Below are 17,910 nucleotides of genomic sequence, written 5' to 3' on the forward strand. Positions count from 1 at the left end.
TTACGCAAGACGGTTATAACTGGTTATAACCGGTTTGTCAGTGATGCGTTACGCTGACTGAGAGTCTTGGCTTTGTCTGACAAAGTCGTTGCACAAGCTGTTAGGTCGGTCCTTAGACGTTAGAGCGGGGTGGTCGCTACACTGGTGACAACTATATAAGGAAACACATCGGTTTAAAAAAAAGGGGTCGTTGTGGCGGGGTAGTCCTTAGAGAGGGGGATCTTAGAGAGGGGTTCCACTGTATTATTGTACATGCCTGTCCACACACACACACACGGTTTGAGAGAGTGAGAGGGGGAGGGGGGGGAGAGAAAGATAATACTAATGAAGGAAGACTTTATTCTAAATTGTTGTGGAATCGGTGTAGTCTTCTTAGTCTAATAAAAAATTCTGTAAAAATACCTTTTTTGTCTTTTGATTGTTTTATTCTGGAATGTTAACAGTCTTCTTGTTTCAGATTTTGTAACACCCTAGAATGTTTCCAGTCCAACAACTGAATAGATGATTTTTAGGCGGTGTTGCAGAGTAAGAACCCCTTTCATTGAGTCAAGCTTTTTAAAGCAAGGCGAAGCAACTAGCACCCTGCTGACCGGCTTTAACATGACATCGCAACAAACCATGATGCATATGTAATGCAGCGTGCGCTCTGATGTCTATGTAATGCAGTGTGCGCTCTGATGTCTGTAATGTAGTGTGCGCTCTGATGTCTGTAATGTAGTGTGCGCTGGATATGATGCCCTTTTCTTTCAAAATTATGCACTTTGGAGCCACAATTCACCACTGATTCCTTGCCGATCACTGACAGTGATCACTAAGCATGTGTTTTTCTTAACATAAGTGGCCCCAAGCCAAACCTATGTGACCTTAGTCAAACACGTTATCAGCGATCATGAGGGGCCAGCGATCATTGCCACAACAAATCATGAACTCGAATGAGTATATTTTCGAAAGAAAAAGGTATTATTCAACGCCTGCTGCATTACATACACATCAGACTTAGTTGTTCGTCGCAATGGCAAGTTAAAGCCTGCCAGTAGTGAGCTAGTTGCCTCACTTTGCTATGAAAAGCTTGACTGTAAAAGGGGCTCTTACTCTGCCACGCGGCTTAAATATTCTGACAAGAGTTATTTCCGAACATCGTCTATTCATCTTACCTCAGCCTCCTGTCGCCGAACCTCAGAAGCTTGCTTCCCTGGCTTGGATGATGGCTCTATGTAGGAAGGACCCATAACTGAGTTCAAAAATGAATCACTGTTGCTGTCAACATAACCTCCCTGGGTGGTGGTTGCTTGCGCACTGTAGTTTTTGTTAAGGTGACTTCCCCTGCTGATAGTAATCTGCTGGTCTCCCCTGCATGAGGAATCGTCTTCCTTGAAGCGAGCAGAAGCTCCCAAGGGCCAGGCGTCATGGCGTCTTGGTAAGGTGATTTGTGGTGTGGGTTCTGCTTCACTTTCACCTGGCAATACACACAGATGTCGGACATCAAAAATAAAGAGCTCTTATCAAAAGCTGTTAAAAAAAACCCATGTTACTGACAGATCTACAAACAAGTTGCGTGAAGCCAAATAAAAACATTTTGTCAATCCGTCAAACAGAAACAGAATCATTTCCTGAATCAATAATGTATAGATACATCATGTTTATTTTCAAAATGTGCTCAAAATTAAAGAAAATCAGTCATAATTTTGAATGCTTCACGGAGACCAGCGCGACCCATCTCGGCCTTTCGGATTTCTGTGATGACTGTTTCCGGGTTTTTAATGTTGACCTTTTACTGAGCTGACAGATGGACTAAATGATTTTATATCTCTTCACGTCACTTGTTTTGGTTGTTCTTGATAATGTTGAGTTTTGAGGTTTTATTATGAACTGAGCTACAGAAAAACAGAATCGACTGTTGATTTTGATCCCTACTAAGTGTTAATGTCTGCCATATCAACCAATAATGATTAATCATTCTGAATCAAACACAATTTAAAAGCAAAAATGTCCATGTTTCTGATGATTATCTTTGTTTCGTTAATAAAAAAATTGGCGGTTAGAGAACACAGAGTGTTGGAGAGCATGTAAGAATCAAAATGAATTTTCTTTTTACAGTAATTCTTTTGGCGTCATCTGTGGTCGCATTTGCCTTTCATGATTTGAAATCAAGTTGTAGAAATCTATTTACCAGAAGCAAAATTTAAGCAAAGTATACAATGCCCTCACCAAACAGTGCGTTGACTCTCGACATGAAGTCATTCCGTCGTAAGAGTTCCATTGCAGAATCGCTCATCAGACCCACTGAGTCATCGACAATCCCAGGTTGTAGATGCTTATCACAGTCACCTCCCCTCCCAAAACTGCTCTCCTTTGGGGCTCGGCTTTCTTCCCTTGAATCAGCGTTTTCTTCTCTTCTCCACAACGTGTTTGGAAGCTGTTCAAACAGACTTCGGTGGATGGACAAGTCTGAATTTCTGTGACCTTCACTTCTGGAAACCAATGGCATCCTATGGGGCTTTTCTGGAGAAAATGCATTGGACAGTGAGATGGGATTTCCCTGCTGTCCTGAAGCAAAAGATAAAGAAAACGGAAGAAAATCTCTTCCATGGAACTTGTCCCCTGTAAACTGCTTTGTGTCTGGCACCAGGTCCAGCTGTGGAGCTTGACGGGTCGACCTTGTCTGTGTTGACTCAAGCTGTTGAGGTCCCAGTGTTGACCTTGACCTAGCTGACTCAATATGCGCAGACTGAAAGGCTGACCTTGACTGTACTGACTCAAGGTGTGAAGATTGAAAGGTTGACCTTGAATGTGTTGACTCAAGGTGTGAAGATTGAAAGGTTGACCTTGACTGTGTTGACTCAAGGTGCGAAGGTTGAAAGGTTGACCTTGACTGTGTTGACTCAAGGTGTGGAGGTTGAAACGTTGACCTTGACCGTACTGACTCAAGGTGTGAAGATCGCAGGGCTAACCTTGACTGTGTTGACCTTGGGGGTGACTGAGAAGAATGAAGGCGTATTTGTGACAAAATGTCCCTGCTAGTACTTTCTGAGTTGTAGCAGTGAAGGCCTGAAGAGATTTCAGAACTGTGAGGTCGCTTTTGGCCAGTGTTTGTTGAGGTCAGACCTGCAACAGTCGGTCAAGAAACAAAACCATGGGCTTTTTGTGTTCCTCTTCACAGGCATGCTCTCATGTCATGTGGATTCACTACTGCAGTTGCTAATACAAAAAATGTCAAAGTGCAAGAGACAGGTACATGTATTTTTGTATTTTTTTTTATGTCCCTTTAACCTATTTGGCTATTTGGAACCCGTTCAGAGAAAGTCATCTATTCACTCTCCTCAGAGCTCATTCACAGGAGCAAAGAGTATAGCTCTGAAATTTACTACTTTTCCATTCTATTCAATACCAGCCAAGAAGACTTAAAAATCAAATATATGTAGTGAAAACGAACCAGGTGTGACGCTGGAGAAGCTATGAAGAAGAGATCGTCTGACGGAGCTGTTTGCAGCAGTTCCCAGGCCAGTGAGGTGCTTATCAGTGCTGTGGGTCTCTGGTGTGCTGCACAACAACAAATATAGTCATCACAGTCTTAGCTTAGGTTTTGTGCACAAACTCATCTCCTTCCTCTTGTTGAAACATAACAGCTAGGTCATACTAAAAATGATTTTCAAAAATGTCCAAATAACTTTCTTTTCACTGAACCAGCATACTCAAATAATACAATCATAACAAAAATATCAAAATCTTTTTCCAGGATTCTGATTGTCAATCACCTACTTCAAGAGAGCAGTTTCAAGTCCAACTCCACTATAATCTTGCATATCTGTGGTGTTTCAAGATGGAAAAAAAGATATTGTTCCACGTACACAACCAACGACAGAAAATATCTACACACTTCACTGTGTACAAAAATAAGCAGTTTTAGAAGGACGCTACATACCACTGGTTCTGCTGCAGCAGTTTCTTCAGCTCATTGCATGTCTCTGTTAGCAAATCTGAAATACACTTCATTCATCAAGGGCTTGACACCATATTCAGTGAAAACTGTGAAATGTAACCAAAGCTTCAAGGGTGACGCCTTGTGCATTGGCAACAGGTAAAGATGGAAGCAATCACACCACCACTAACATCATTCAAAAAAACAAAAGAAATAATCTAAACTAAACTGCAAATATCCCCTTTGACAAGAATCTTGAAACAACTTGACTTTACAGGGCATTTTTAAGGTTTTAAGGTTAAAATGAGAACAATTCACACAATTTGGCCATCCCTGTATGGCGATGTCGTTACACATGTGTACTCTTTTTTAGCTATATATTTACAAAGGCGATACCCGTCAAATATGACGCAGGGGTCTTATAGTGCCTTATACTTATTGTACCGAAAGTACGTTTTTTATTAGAACAGCCAACTCAATGATAAAAGCCTAATTTTGTTGTTGAATTTTTGTCAATTTTCAATTTGTGTGCGTGTGTGTGTGTGTGTGTGTGTGTGTGTGTGTGTGTGTGTGTGTGTGTGTGTGTGTGTGTGTGTGCAGACACAAAAGTTTATGAATAAATTAAAAGCAAACTTTCCTCATTTTGGTGATATGTTTTATTAGCTGCTGGTCTTGCGTGTTCAAGAATTTAGTTATTCCAAAGCCGAGAATATAGTAGAAATTTGTGGCATGTACCGATTCCTCTATCCGCATCCCCTCCCCCACCCCCAATTACTCATCACCCTTCCCTGCTTAAAACAACAGCAACTTGCACAAAACTAGTTGACTGAAAACTGATGTAAATTATTGCAGACCTCACCTCTGCCTTTGAACAACTTCTTGCTCTGCTTATCCAAAACTGTCAGCATAGCACTTGCCGTTTCATGGTATGGCACTGCCTGTGTATAAACATGGAACACTACAAGTACTCAGCAGTGTTCGGTTTTTTGGTCAAGCATCAAGCTCAAACAACACCAAGCACAATTAGCTTTTGATATGCACAGGGTTCGTACAGTTTTTTTGTTCTAAAATTCAAGGACTTTTCAAGGACTTTCAAGACCTTCTGAAGAGAAAATCAAGCTCCCTCTTACCTTCAAAGCTCGCAATGAAACACTCGCTAGTTATTATACCCTCTTCCCGCACGCCGATTTAAATCATTGGATGTTCAAAAACTAATGATAAGCACCAAGCTTACCTTCAGTTTTTCAAGTCATGAAGTTTCTGGTGAATTTCTTTCTCAAGAGATGCCACTTCGTCCTTCTTGGTTTTTGCACTTTTCCTCAAAGCATTTGACTTTGCTATGAAGTTGAAGTTCTGCGTGTGCTCAGCCTTTTCTGCAAAAGCATCTGCGCTTTTGAGCAGGTCAGCCGCACAATCTTCGATCTTTCTTTTCTTTGCTTGGAGAGTCTAAATCTCATCCATGTCAGCCTTTCTTTTTTGCACATATGTCTCGTTCTTCTTCTTCTCTTTCTCTGCCTCCAAGTACTCAGAGTACCTTTGCCGAGCACTAGCAGCATTGTAGAGTAGCTTTTTAGACAACATCACTTTCTCAGCTCCACCTACGTTTGCAATGTGGTCTGTCACATGCCTCTGTGCCACAAGGGTTCTCCCTTTCATGTTGTCTGTCATAATCTCTTTGTTAACAGAGAATCCTCGTTCGACAGAGTCATTCCGTAGTTGTTTCCCTTGCCAACTTCCGGGAAGGGAAGCAACTACGGGTGACTAGTAATAGTTAGTTCGTCTGCTTTCGTTTTCACTCGATCTTTTATTCTCCCAAAATGTGTGTACTGTATTTGACGAAAAAAAAGGGGGTTGCATTTTTTTTTAAATAAGACACGCTGCTGACGAAATGTACAGGCAACAATTTGGAAAAATCAAGTACTTTTCAATGACTATTTAACAAAACTCTATTTTCAAGCACTTTTAAAGGCCTGGAAAAGGTTTTCCAATTTTCAAGGAGTTTTCCAGGGTTCAAGGACTCTGTACGAACCCTGATTATGCACGTAAAAGTCAATGAACAGGAACAAAAATCAACCATCTCATTTGAACTCACAGTAACTTTCAAAACTATATATGTGTACATATCATGAGGAAAACAACGAGCACGCTAAGATTAAAGAACAGCTGAGGAAAAACATATCAAGACGATTTAACCCACTTACAGACCTGTTTACCCCCATAAGTGTTTTGGAGTAATGCTCAGCCCCAAAAATAGTAATCCTGGCACAAAAATAGTAATCATCCAGCATTCGTCGCCAATTACAACGCACATGACAACTGTGTCTGCAAAACGCAATCATGCACATATATCCATCATTCACAAACAAAACACATCAGTCAGTTTTTGTAGTCATCATAATTTCAACGAAGATCACATCAAAAGCACATGCATCACTGATTCTTTTTCTTTTGCTCGTAGTAGGCTTTTTTCAGTGTGTCAAGCGCTTCTCTACTGTACTTGCGCTTGCCGAATGAGTGAGGGCGAGACTTCACCACTAGAATAATTTAGGCTCTCCAGCGTCTCATCTGGTCAGTCCTGTGCTTTTTCACCCCGTTTTGCCATTGAAAAAACAATGCCAAACATGTGAATTGATTAAAAAAAAATAAAAAAATTTTTACATTTTTTTTTTATTTATGAAAATCGTAGTCTTGACACGGATAGCGGAATGGCGTATTTTTTGCAGAAAATCGTAATAAATTACGCCAAAATCGTAAGGGTAAACAGGTCTGCACTTACCTTGGGGAAGTGCTGGTTTAGATCTACTGAGCTGTTTCCTTTTGATGGGAGTGAGGCAGGCTCAGAGTTGTCCGAGGTTGAGCTTAAGCTGTAAATTAGATCACACAACTGCTGTCATTTCTGGAATGTACACTCCTTAATTAGATCACACAACTGTTGTCATTTCTGGAATGTACACACCTAATACATTTGCAACATTGTTCAATAGACATTTTGGGGAATTACCTCAGGATTTTTGAGAGGAGTCCTGGAGTTAATATCTAGTGTCTAGACACTGAGATGGAAGTGGATGTTGCTGACCGGCTTTTACCTGCCATCACAAAGAACAACTAACTCTGATGTGAATGTAATGCAGTGTGCGCATAACATGATGACTCAAGATCTTTTCGTACAAACTTTGTCAGCAGCGCGAGTGTTTGAAGAGAAATCACACATTTGCACAAGATGAAATTGTATGTAGTCAGTACATTTGTTCTGATCAAAGGCATATAGAGGGAAAGGGGGAGTGGGTTAATGTGTGTGTTGAACACTGCGTATTCAAACAATAGAAATCTTTTCATTCCATCTTTTTAAATCCCCCCAGGTTAACCTTTTTCAACCTCAGATGAGTCTCCCAAATCGTTATCCTGTTTTCGCATGGCTATCCAGACACTCCAGTGGCCAAAAGTATGAACTCAACGGTATGACTGCATCGCACCATCTTGTCCTTATTCACCCTAATCATACGTAGGTGTTGCGTGCAGAGCTTTACACACAATTAAAACAAAAATCATTTTTTTCCTGACGCTGTTGATCCAAATGTGAGGGGTGGGCGTTTACAAGGTACTAAACCCAATGCACAGATTTTGACCCACAATAGGAGGTGAGTGTTTGCTTGCTAATGGGCGCTTACAAGGTACTTGACGGTACTAGCCAATGACAAGTGGAATACCTGTATATGGAGGCTTTCCCTCTGCTGTCATGGTCATGCTTGGCTGAGCCTGGTGTCATGTTGACGTCATGATCCTCATGAAAATCTGTACCATGCACGTCTGTCATGGATGAAGAGTCTGCCAGTGCAGTACCCAAAGCCCGATGAGACCTGGATGACAAAGACAGGGAAATAAGTCTTCATAACAAATTTGGCTCTGCAATTACCTAAAAAACTAAATTAAAAGTAACAAGGAAGTTTATGGGAAGTTAGTTCACCTCACTATGACTGCCATTTGTATAATTATGAGTTCAACTTGAACAAATGACCATTGGAAACCCAGTGTGTGGCCTACAGCCCTTGCTTTCTTGTCTCATTCTGTCTTTGTTACTGCTCTCACCTATATCGTCTGTTCTGCTATCAAGAAGAAAATAAAGGTAATAATGAACAAGTCGCGTAAGGCGAAAATACAACATTTAGTCAAGTAGCTGTCGAACTCACAGAATGAAACTGAACGCAATGCAACGCAGCAAGACCGTATACTCGTAGCATCGTCAGTCCACCGCTCATGGCAAAGGCAGTAAAATTGACAAGAAGAGCGGGGTAGTAGTTGCGCTGAGAAGGATAGCACGCTTTTCTGTACCTCTCTTCGTTTTAACTTTCTGAGCGTGTTTTCAATCCAAACATATCATATCTATATGTTTTTGGAATCAGGAACCGACAGGGAATAAGATGAAAGTGTTTTTAAATTGATTTCGAAAATTTAATTTTGATCATAATTTTTATATTTTTAATTTTCAGAGCTTGTTTTTAATCCAAATATAACATATTTATATGTTTTTGGAATCAGAAAATGATGGAGAATAAGATGAACGTAAATTTGGATCGTTTTATAAAAAAAAAATTTTCTTTACAATTTTCAGATTTTTAATGACCAAAGTCATCAATTAATTTTTAAGCCACCAAGCTGAAATGCAATACCGAAGTCCGGGCTTCGTCGGAGATTACTTGACCAAAATTTCAACCAATTTGGTTGAAAAATGAGAGCGTGACAGTGCCGCCTCAACTTTCACGAAAAGCCGGATATGACGTCATCAAAGACATTTATCAAAAAAATGAAAAAAAAGTCTGAGGATATCATACCCAGGAACTCTCATGTCAAATTTCATAAAGATCGGTCCAGTAGTTTAGTCTGAATCGCTCTACACACACACACAGACAGACAGACAGACACACATACACCACGAACCGTCGTCTCGATTCCCCCCTCTATGTTAAAACTTGACTAAATGTAAAAACAGACATACGTATGGATACAGGGTTCGACACTAGCGGGGGCGGGGGGCGGAACACCCCAGAGTTTTGTGTTCCGCCCCAAACATTGCCGAAGCTTGGGGCCCACTCCGCCCCAGGATAAATTCCAACAGTGACAAACCGAAAATTCTAATGCCAGAGCCAATCACTAAAAATCGCCAGTCAAAGTCGTCACTGAAATTTGCGTTACGATCAATGCCGCAGTCAAGAAAAAAAAACATTGAAATCGTCGAAGGACAATGCCGCAAGGGAAATAACTCCCAGATTGCGCTCTTTAGCGTGAGAGATAAGTATCGCCTTCAAATGCCAAACGCAAAATGTGGCGACACATCCCTGGTGTAAAAAGACATGGAAATGAAGATGAAGAACAGGGTGGAGAGAAACGAAAAAAGGAGACCGATGCAGCCAAAAGCGCGAAGCGCTGTCGTAATGTCAATGTCAAATGGTTGAAAGAATTTCCCTGGCTTCAGTACGATGAAGAAAAACAGACAATGCATTGCCGCACGTGAATACTGAGAGTGGGCCCCAGATTTTTGTTTTCCGCCCCAGCAATTTCCATCTATGGGGCCAGTGTGGCCCCAGGCCAAATAAGTTAGTGTCGACCCCTGGGATACATTGCCAGACATATGCATTCACATACATAAAGGAAAGGGAATAAAATCAACAAAAATAGGTTCAAGTAATAGCTATAGCACGTGAATATTCACGCTTAAGTACATTATTTGACCAGAAAATGTCCCTATCCAATCAATTTAACCAGCAGACAATATTCTAAGCTTTGCACAATCACACTGCAAATAACAAAACCACACAATGCTACGACATTAAAGGTAAACTGCTTCACCACATGTAATTGGATTCTAGATAAAAATTCCTTTTTTTTTAATCGAGTGCTACAAACAGCGTTTTTCATCAAATTGTTTGAGGAAAAAAAAATTGCCATGTTACCTTCTGCTTTAGCACACATTATTCATGCTTAATGTCTATCAAATGTACCTGTCATCATCTTTTGTCAGAATCTCCTTCAGGGTTTTCTCCACGTCTCTCTCAACAGATTCCGGAACATTCAGCGTCTCTGTTTATGAAAAGAAGGTAGAGGAGGGGTATGCTAGGTACTACACTGGTACCTGTCATGAAGAGGCCCCCTTTGGACTAACTGAAAGTGCTCCTTCATTGCAGTGGCCAGTCATGTCAGGTATACTTTGTTCAACGTAATATAGAAAGGGACCACAGATAGCTTCCTTTTCTATGAGGTGCCCTCTCATTAGAGAGGCCTGCCATTACAGGCACCACTGTACCACATACTATGAAAGGTTGCCTGAGCTCCATGCAAAATAGGACGACAAATACTACGAGAAACACACACGCCTAGACACATTATCTTACCTATGCGCAATCTGTGATCTTGCAAACTAAACTGGCAATTCAGGGTTTACTTCTGTTGTATACATTTTATGTTATCAAAAGTGAACTATAAGTCTACCTTCATCAGATTGTTTTTAATCTTTACACTGTACAATAGAATACCTCGATAAACGGCCTTGGACTTTTTACCAGGGTTGAACAGGCCTATCCCTTTCTGTAACAAAACAAAGGCAAACATCAGAATAATTTAAGGTGATCAGATTAACACGGCTTATGATCAATCTTCAGACAATTTAACTAAGTTTAATATCTGCCTCTCTCTCTAATTCTCTCTCAGTCAGTCTTTCTCTTTCTATTATTCAATAACTTGCACATTTTGATGCCTTGTGTTACTTTTCTTTGTAATCTGTATCCACATTCTTCCTGTAGCTACTGGTGTAAAAATAGCCTTAACTCATTCGCTGCGTGTCGGAACTGGAATTCCGACACCTGTGTTTAGCGTTGGCCGCGTGCCTGTACTTGAGTTCCGACGGATATCACGAATTTTTAACGGTGTAAACGGTCCTGCTGACCAAGGGAAACAACCCCTGCAATGAACTTCTATCTGTCTACAGTGGAACCATTCACTGTAAACAGTTCCTTCCCTTCAATTGTTGGGATTAATTTGATTTTGTTGACGGTGTGCGACCCACGTGTTTTGACTTTTCCAAGATGGCGGATCGTTCTGCTGACAAGACGTAGTAACTTGAAAAGAGTGCTAGAACTTGTTATTCAGTACGGTTCTGATCTTGACCTTAGTGATGATGATAGTGGAGATGATATTTTAGATTCTGGTGACGAGTTTGTGCCAATGGACGATCATTTGGGTGATGATTCGGGCAATGAAAGTGTCGATCATGACATTGTGTATGATGAACCCATGACATAGAAAGTTGTTTGTCTTTTGCTTCAAAGAGGTAGTTTGACTGGATGTGAAGACAACAAAAGGTATGTTCTTTCAAATGTTTCATATATTTTGTAAAAGAGCAAGTTTCGAACTTTGCAAAAATGTAAGGAAGGTAAGGTTATTTTGTGTTGTTGATTTTTATTATTTTTTTAAAAATGGGTCAAAATCGTGCGATTTGAGGGAACACAGGGAAATTTAACAATTTAGACGCGCCTCGATTATGCTTGACACTCACCAGTTCAAGTCTATTTAACAGTAATTTTTGTTTCTGTTTCACCAGCAACACTCTTGACATTTGAAACAGTGCATATCAGCTTGATTTTGTGAGAAAAAGTACTGCAACAGTGAGTTACTGGTGTTTCATTCAAGAACAAAAAAGTTGTTTTGTGCCCACAAATTGGATATTTTGCCTGGATATGAAGACAACAAAAGGTATGTACTTTCAAATGTTTCATATATTTTCTAAAAGAGTAAGTTCCAAACATTCCAAAAACATAAAGGTATGTAAGGTTATCTTGTGTTGTTGATTTTTAATAATTTTTTCAAAATGGCTCTAAATCGCGCGCTCAGGCAGGGAACACAGGGGAAATTTAGACGCGCCTTGAATGAGTTAAAAGACAGGCTGCGATTCCCAGGTTCGAGTAACAAGGGGACGTAAGCGCTCTAAATGCATTCAACATGTGCAACACGAGTGCCACGAGATTGATGAGAGTTGTCTAACTTACTCTTGTTGCGCATGTTGTATGCATTTAGAGTGTTTATGTATTTAGAGCGGATATGTCCCTTTGTTTCTCAGATCTTTAAATAGCGCTCTGTGACATTTGTTTTAGATTATTAGGAGTCCCATAGACAAAGTCTTTACATACAAAGAACAAAATTGAGTGTGCTTATCAGAAGATCTGCCCGCATGGTTTGAAATCTGTCACTTGAATGCTACATTAAATCAGGGGTGGGACTTGCTTGTGATGAAAAAAGAGGAAATCCCTTTTTTCTAGGGGGGTTCGGGGGCATGCTCGCCCGAATTTTTTTTAAATGGTACATTAAAATCTGTGCAATCTGGTGCATTCTGAGACTAAAATTCAACTCGATTGGATCAGGTAAAAAAGACATTCTCCTCACTCCCCCCTCCCCCCTCCAAAAAAAAACCAAAAAAAACAAACAAACAAGAACACCATCAACCAAACAAAAAACACACTTTCACACAACAATGGTAACATTGTAATGGTGCATACTTAGGTAATGAACCATGTATCCATAATCCAATACTGCCAATAGTATGATTCAATGCATTGAAGCTCAAAATTACTATTAGTTATCAGGAGTTTTAAGTCAGCACAATTTAACTCTCAAGCCTCCAGTGTTCTGTTCCATCTTCACTTCTCTCCATATCATTCAGTCAACAAGTTATAGATACTGTGATGAAATGGGACGCGGAAAAATAGATAACTCCAGCGGAATTCGTAAGTTGTGTCCGCGGAAATCCGCGGAAAAGTCCCACCCCTGTTAAATTTACTTTAATGTGTATGAACTTGTGCCTACCACTGGTACCAGTCGAAGTTAAAGCAGGGAAAGTCAAACCCCCAAACCTTACCGTCAGGCGGTTACGTGCTATGCGTCCACCTATATCCTGCATCTGCTTGCTGGTGGTTCCAGCCGTCTTCTCCGATTCTTTCTGAAATGTTATTCAAAGTTGTAGTATATGCCATATGCATGGTAAAAAGTGTTCTTCTCAGGACTTGTTTCACAGTCATTGACCAATATTTTGTTTGATCCCACACATTGTTACCTGTGACCCCTGACAGGTTGACTGTCCGATAGTTTTGACATCTACTGATCTAGGAGGTCTTCTGACGAAACAATTTCTGTGTACCCAGGACATTTGGTCTAATTCCTGTATATCTTCAATTGGATTGGATTGGATTGGATAAGATTTACAGTCCAGTGAGGTTACCCTCATGGAAATTCGGGCTGCTTTCTCCCCGGGGAAAGCGAGCTGCCATACATACGGCGCTACCCATATTTTTTTTTCCTGCATGCGTGTATTCATGTTTCCAGGTCAAACCGACCTATTGTCCTCTGTGTCTGGGAACACTGAATAAGTAATGCCTGTATTATCAGGTACAAGTTAACTTACATTGTATAATCTTCACAATTATTGCAAAACATTATCAGCAAAAATGCCTGGTATGAGTTCCAAAGCAATCCCACCTTAGCCAAATGTTGAAACACATAGAATGCACTCTAATGTAATGTGCTTACAAACACAAGGCCATAATGATGTGTGTGCGGTGTGGAAGGGAGGGTTGTAATAGAGATGACAATGACAAAGAAACTATTTTTTATCTAAAACACACACACACACACACACACAAACACAAGAAGAAAATAAGTCATCTTACATAACAGCAGTTATGTGCCGTCTTTGCGTGCTGAGTGACACTGGTTTTGTTTCCATGCTTTCGGCTCTGCACACATGAACAAAACAAAAGTACATAGGCACCTGCATTTCCCCACCCTGACCCACTTCACTGTGTGTGTGTGTGTCTGTGTTTGTGCGTTTTTTAATTATATATTTTTAATTCATAAGATTCAAAAATGGAGAGAGAGAGAGAGAGAGAGAGAGAGAGAGAACTCTGAACTCTGAACTCTGAACATTTATTGAATAAACACAAGGCTCATTTCAATGGGGAAATGGGGGGAGGGAAGAGAGAGAGAGAGAGAGAGAGAGAGAGAGAGAGAGAGAGAGAGAGAGAGAGAGAGAGAGAGAGAGAGAGAGAGAGAGAGAGAGAGAGAGAGAGAGAGAGAGTAAGGGAGAGATAGAGAGAATTAGAAAAAAAGAAGAGCAAACGCTCGATCGAGTCACTTTCGCAGTTCTGAATATTATATGAGGCATCAGATGGACAGGAAGAAATTGCTATTCACAACACAATGAGTCACGTTCACATAAAATTTGAGCCCGGTCACTTTTATAGTTTCCGAGAAAAGCCCAACGTTAAGTTGTGTGTTGCCGAACAGAAAAGGCTAGTTATCTCCCTTGTTTTTCTGATAACGTTCGTAAAAGGCTACAGATGTAAATACTTTGATGTAAAGAATAATCCTACAAAGTTTCAATCACATCCGATGAACTTTGTCAAAGATATAAAATGTCTAATTTTTCCTTTGACGCTGACCTGTGACCTTGAAAAAGGTCAAAGGTCAACGAAACCATCGTTAAAGTGTAGAGGTCATTGGAGGTCACGACTAAACAAAATATGAGCCCGATCGCTTTGATAGTTTCCGAGAAAAGTCCAACGTTAAGGTGGTGTCTACGGACGGCCGGCCGGATGGCCGGCCGGCCGGACGGCCGGCCGGACAGACTAACACTGACCGATTACATAGAGTCACTTTTTCTCAAGTGACTCAAAAAGAAATCATGAGTACATTTACAACACCAAGAATACTCTCATACTGAACACTCTCAGAACCAATACTAAAGCGTATTTTTGGATTAAAAAAACCCCATGTTGAGTTCATTTGACGGACTACAAGCCGCGACTTTTTAAAAAAAAAAATCGCATTGCGGCTTATAAAAAGATGCGGCTAAAACGTTACCTAAACTTGAATAGCATTCACCTAATGGAAGTCGCCGCGGATTTTCATTTCGCTCGATTAGCGATTACCGGTACTTTATTAGCTCTCTTCTCAAGACTCGGCGCTTTTCTCTTTCTTTCGCGAATCTTCGTTTGTCAACAAGTCGTCGTGACAAGATAGCGTACAGAGAAACACCGGATGTATCAGGATCTCGCGCGTGCGAGATTTCATTTTTTTGTGTCTCGCGATAGTTGGAGGAGCGAGAGCCGCCATGTTGTGTTTTCGTCTGCTCGAAATGTGCGCAAAAGTCGTAAATCATCCCAAAAAAGCTTATTCCGGGCGGGACTACATGTGTGTGTTGGTTACAAATTGTGTGTGTGATATTTTTCTTCAAACTTTTTCACTTTTCTTCTTTGTTTCACTTGTTTATTCTCGGAGCCGATTTCGCCAAATACCGTACTTTCGTTTGCCTGGTTGTTTTGATTGATTGACACGATCTGATTATATTTTTTTCGACGGCGGCTAATATAGTGACGCGGCCTATACGTGGCTCGTCCCAATTTTTTTGTTAAAAGTCGGGGGTGCGGCTTATAAAACGGTGCGTCTTGTAATCCGTCAAATACGGTACATGGGTGGGATTCTTCTGGTATATGCTGGAAATCCGGATTCGTGATGTCTGTGGTGACGTGATTTTGGTTGTTAATTATACAAATCCTTACCCCCCTTACAATTGACAATTCTTCAGGATTCATGACATTTTTCAGTCCCACCCATGTATGTATTACTCAAGTCCAATGTAGTACATGTAGATAAGGTATAAATCTGTTTTAAAAGATGAGAATGTAAAAACGTTTGTCCTACCTCCTGCCCAGTGATGACCTTTCTGCGTCTTTTTCTTTTTCGAGTGTCAGTCTCGTTATCATTTTCTGATCCAGATGATGATGAGTTATCTGCTGACTTTTGTTCTTTGTAGTGACGAGAATACCTGGCTTCGTTCAGAGATTTGGCTTTGGAGGATTTGCAAGTTGGTTTGTCTTGCACCAACACAGCCCCATCCTGAGACTGGGCTCTTTCATGAAAAACTAAAAAAAGGATGCATTAAATCACAAAGTGTGTGCATGTGTATGCCTGTATATCAGCATGTTTTTAGAACCAATTTTTTCGGCGGAACAAACTGCCTTTCGGCCGACAATTCCCATGCCTGGTATGTGTGTGTGCATGTATAAGACAGTAATCAGGGATTGGCTTGGGTTTTGTCCACCAGAGGTCCATTGACTGACTCAGCCATGAATCAATCTGTCATTTTGCAAACCAATCAGTCAAGAAAAAAACCTTTCCTTCCACCACAGGACTGCCGCAATTGAGCATTACGGCAGTGAGGAGAAACTTCTGAAAGTTGTTTACAATGTACAAATGAGAGGAAAATTCAATTCATTTCTTTATTTTCTTGTTTAATTTTCAATGGTCTTACATGAAGAGGAATAAAAGGTCCGAGGACCCAATAACCACATTTATTTCATTTGATGAAAGGGGAAAAAAAAAGAACAAGACAGCAGACAAAAATAAGACGAGCTGACTGACTCTGCTGCATGTCTATCGGTCAGTTGACGGATTGAGACCCAAGTGTCGGTCTTTTCCGAATTTAACATGGCAAAAGACCGATGACTGACGCCGAAGCCAATCCCTGCAGTAATGCTCGAAAAGAACAACTGACAAAACTTACTAGCCATCACTTACATGTTTTAATGAAAGACTAAAAAACAAACAGACAAAAACACATTAATAGATCATCAACTGCATGATCTAAAAAAGTTTCAATAAATAGAACTATTTTTATGAAAGAAAAGGCTTTGAAGTTACTTTTCAGGATGGATTCCTGCATTTTTCTTCGTTCCTCTTGTTCATTGATGCTGGCTTTCCTGTCAGACTTGCTCTTGTGCTTGGATTTCCCCATTGAAAATTCTGGAGAAAAACAAAGATACTACATCCTTTGTTTGATTGCCAAGTTCAAATACTATGACCTTTCTGTTATGATATTACGTCATTCTTGTGATGACGTCATGTGGCTGTCATATGGCGCAAAACTTATAACTACGTGATCGCGCACCACTTTTGGAAGTCACCATCTTTCTGTTAGGTTTTGTTCAGTTCTTAAGTTTAGTTCATGATGTTGCAAGAGTTAAATAAGTATACGCCCATGCATAGATTAACGTCTTGAGAGTCATTTGGAGTGGAAGCAACCCAAATACTTTCTTTCACTTAATTGATCCCACTTGTTTTCTGGAAACATTCTTTGAAAAATAAAGTGTTGATTCAATCATTCCATAAAGTACTGTATTGTAGCCTTGACATTTGATGAGGGTCAACCAGAATTAAATCATATCTGGAGGCCATCAAACTCAATAGTGTAAAAAGTGTCAAAGCTCTGACAACAATAATTAACATTCATAAAAACTGTTCCTTTTTCACAAATGGCCATTCAAACTAACATTGACTAAGCTGAGTGAAAACAACATCAACAAACAAAAGCGCGCGCACACACACACACACACAGAAATTCTGCTTCACAAAAATTCAGGAAGCACCAAAAAACTGGTCACATTAAAACTTTTGAATTGATTTGCAGCACTGACTACACTTGCATAGACACACATGAATACACACACACATGCAGATGATGCACACACATACATGTACACACACACACACCAAATATATATATGCCTTTCTTAATATTTTCTGAAGAACCTGACCACATTTTTAGATTGCCTGTATCATGTTCCGCTGAAATTTCAATGATGATTATGAAAATGAGTATGATCATTTTTAATATTAAAAACTCTTTTTAAGTTTAATTTGCTAACTTTGTGTGGCCGGACAAGTGTTTACTTTTAATTTGTTCAAAAATATATCATTTTAGTCACCGAATATTTATACTAACATTGTCCTCATGTGAATTCTTGAAAGTATTTTAAGTCATTATCCTTTTATTGGCAATGGCATGAATGGGCAAGAGACTATATATATAGCAAAAGCAGCGCTGAAAGTCCAACAATATGTCATGTGCCTTTGGCTAGTGATGATTCTGAAAATGTACTAGCCAGAGAACA

At 40.1% G+C, this 17,910-nt stretch overlaps 1 protein-coding gene across 1 annotated transcript in view; it reads right to left on the bottom strand.

The window, feature by feature from the left end:
* The window catches only part of LOC138970152 (serine-rich adhesin for platelets-like), a 28,504-nt gene extending 21,109 nt beyond the window's left edge, over window positions 1-7,395 (bottom strand). The window contains exons 1-7 of the mRNA XM_070342639.1: window positions 7,346-7,395; window positions 6,696-6,783; window positions 4,779-4,857; window positions 3,923-3,977; window positions 3,434-3,540; window positions 2,209-3,105; window positions 1,155-1,456 (exon numbers count right to left, since the gene is read on the bottom strand). Coding sequence (XP_070198740.1) covers window positions 1,155-1,456; window positions 2,209-3,105; window positions 3,434-3,540; window positions 3,923-3,977; window positions 4,779-4,857; window positions 6,696-6,783; window positions 7,346-7,395 — 1,578 coding nt within the window. The remainder of the gene's footprint in view (window positions 1-1,154; window positions 1,457-2,208; window positions 3,106-3,433; window positions 3,541-3,922; window positions 3,978-4,778; window positions 4,858-6,695; window positions 6,784-7,345) is intronic.
* Window positions 7,396-17,910: the final 10,515 nt, after the last annotated feature.

The sequence above is a fragment of the Littorina saxatilis genome, linkage group LG7, assembly GCF_037325665.1.
Source record: "Littorina saxatilis isolate snail1 linkage group LG7, US_GU_Lsax_2.0, whole genome shotgun sequence".
Lineage (NCBI taxonomy): Eukaryota > Metazoa > Mollusca > Gastropoda > Littorinimorpha > Littorinidae > Littorina > Littorina saxatilis.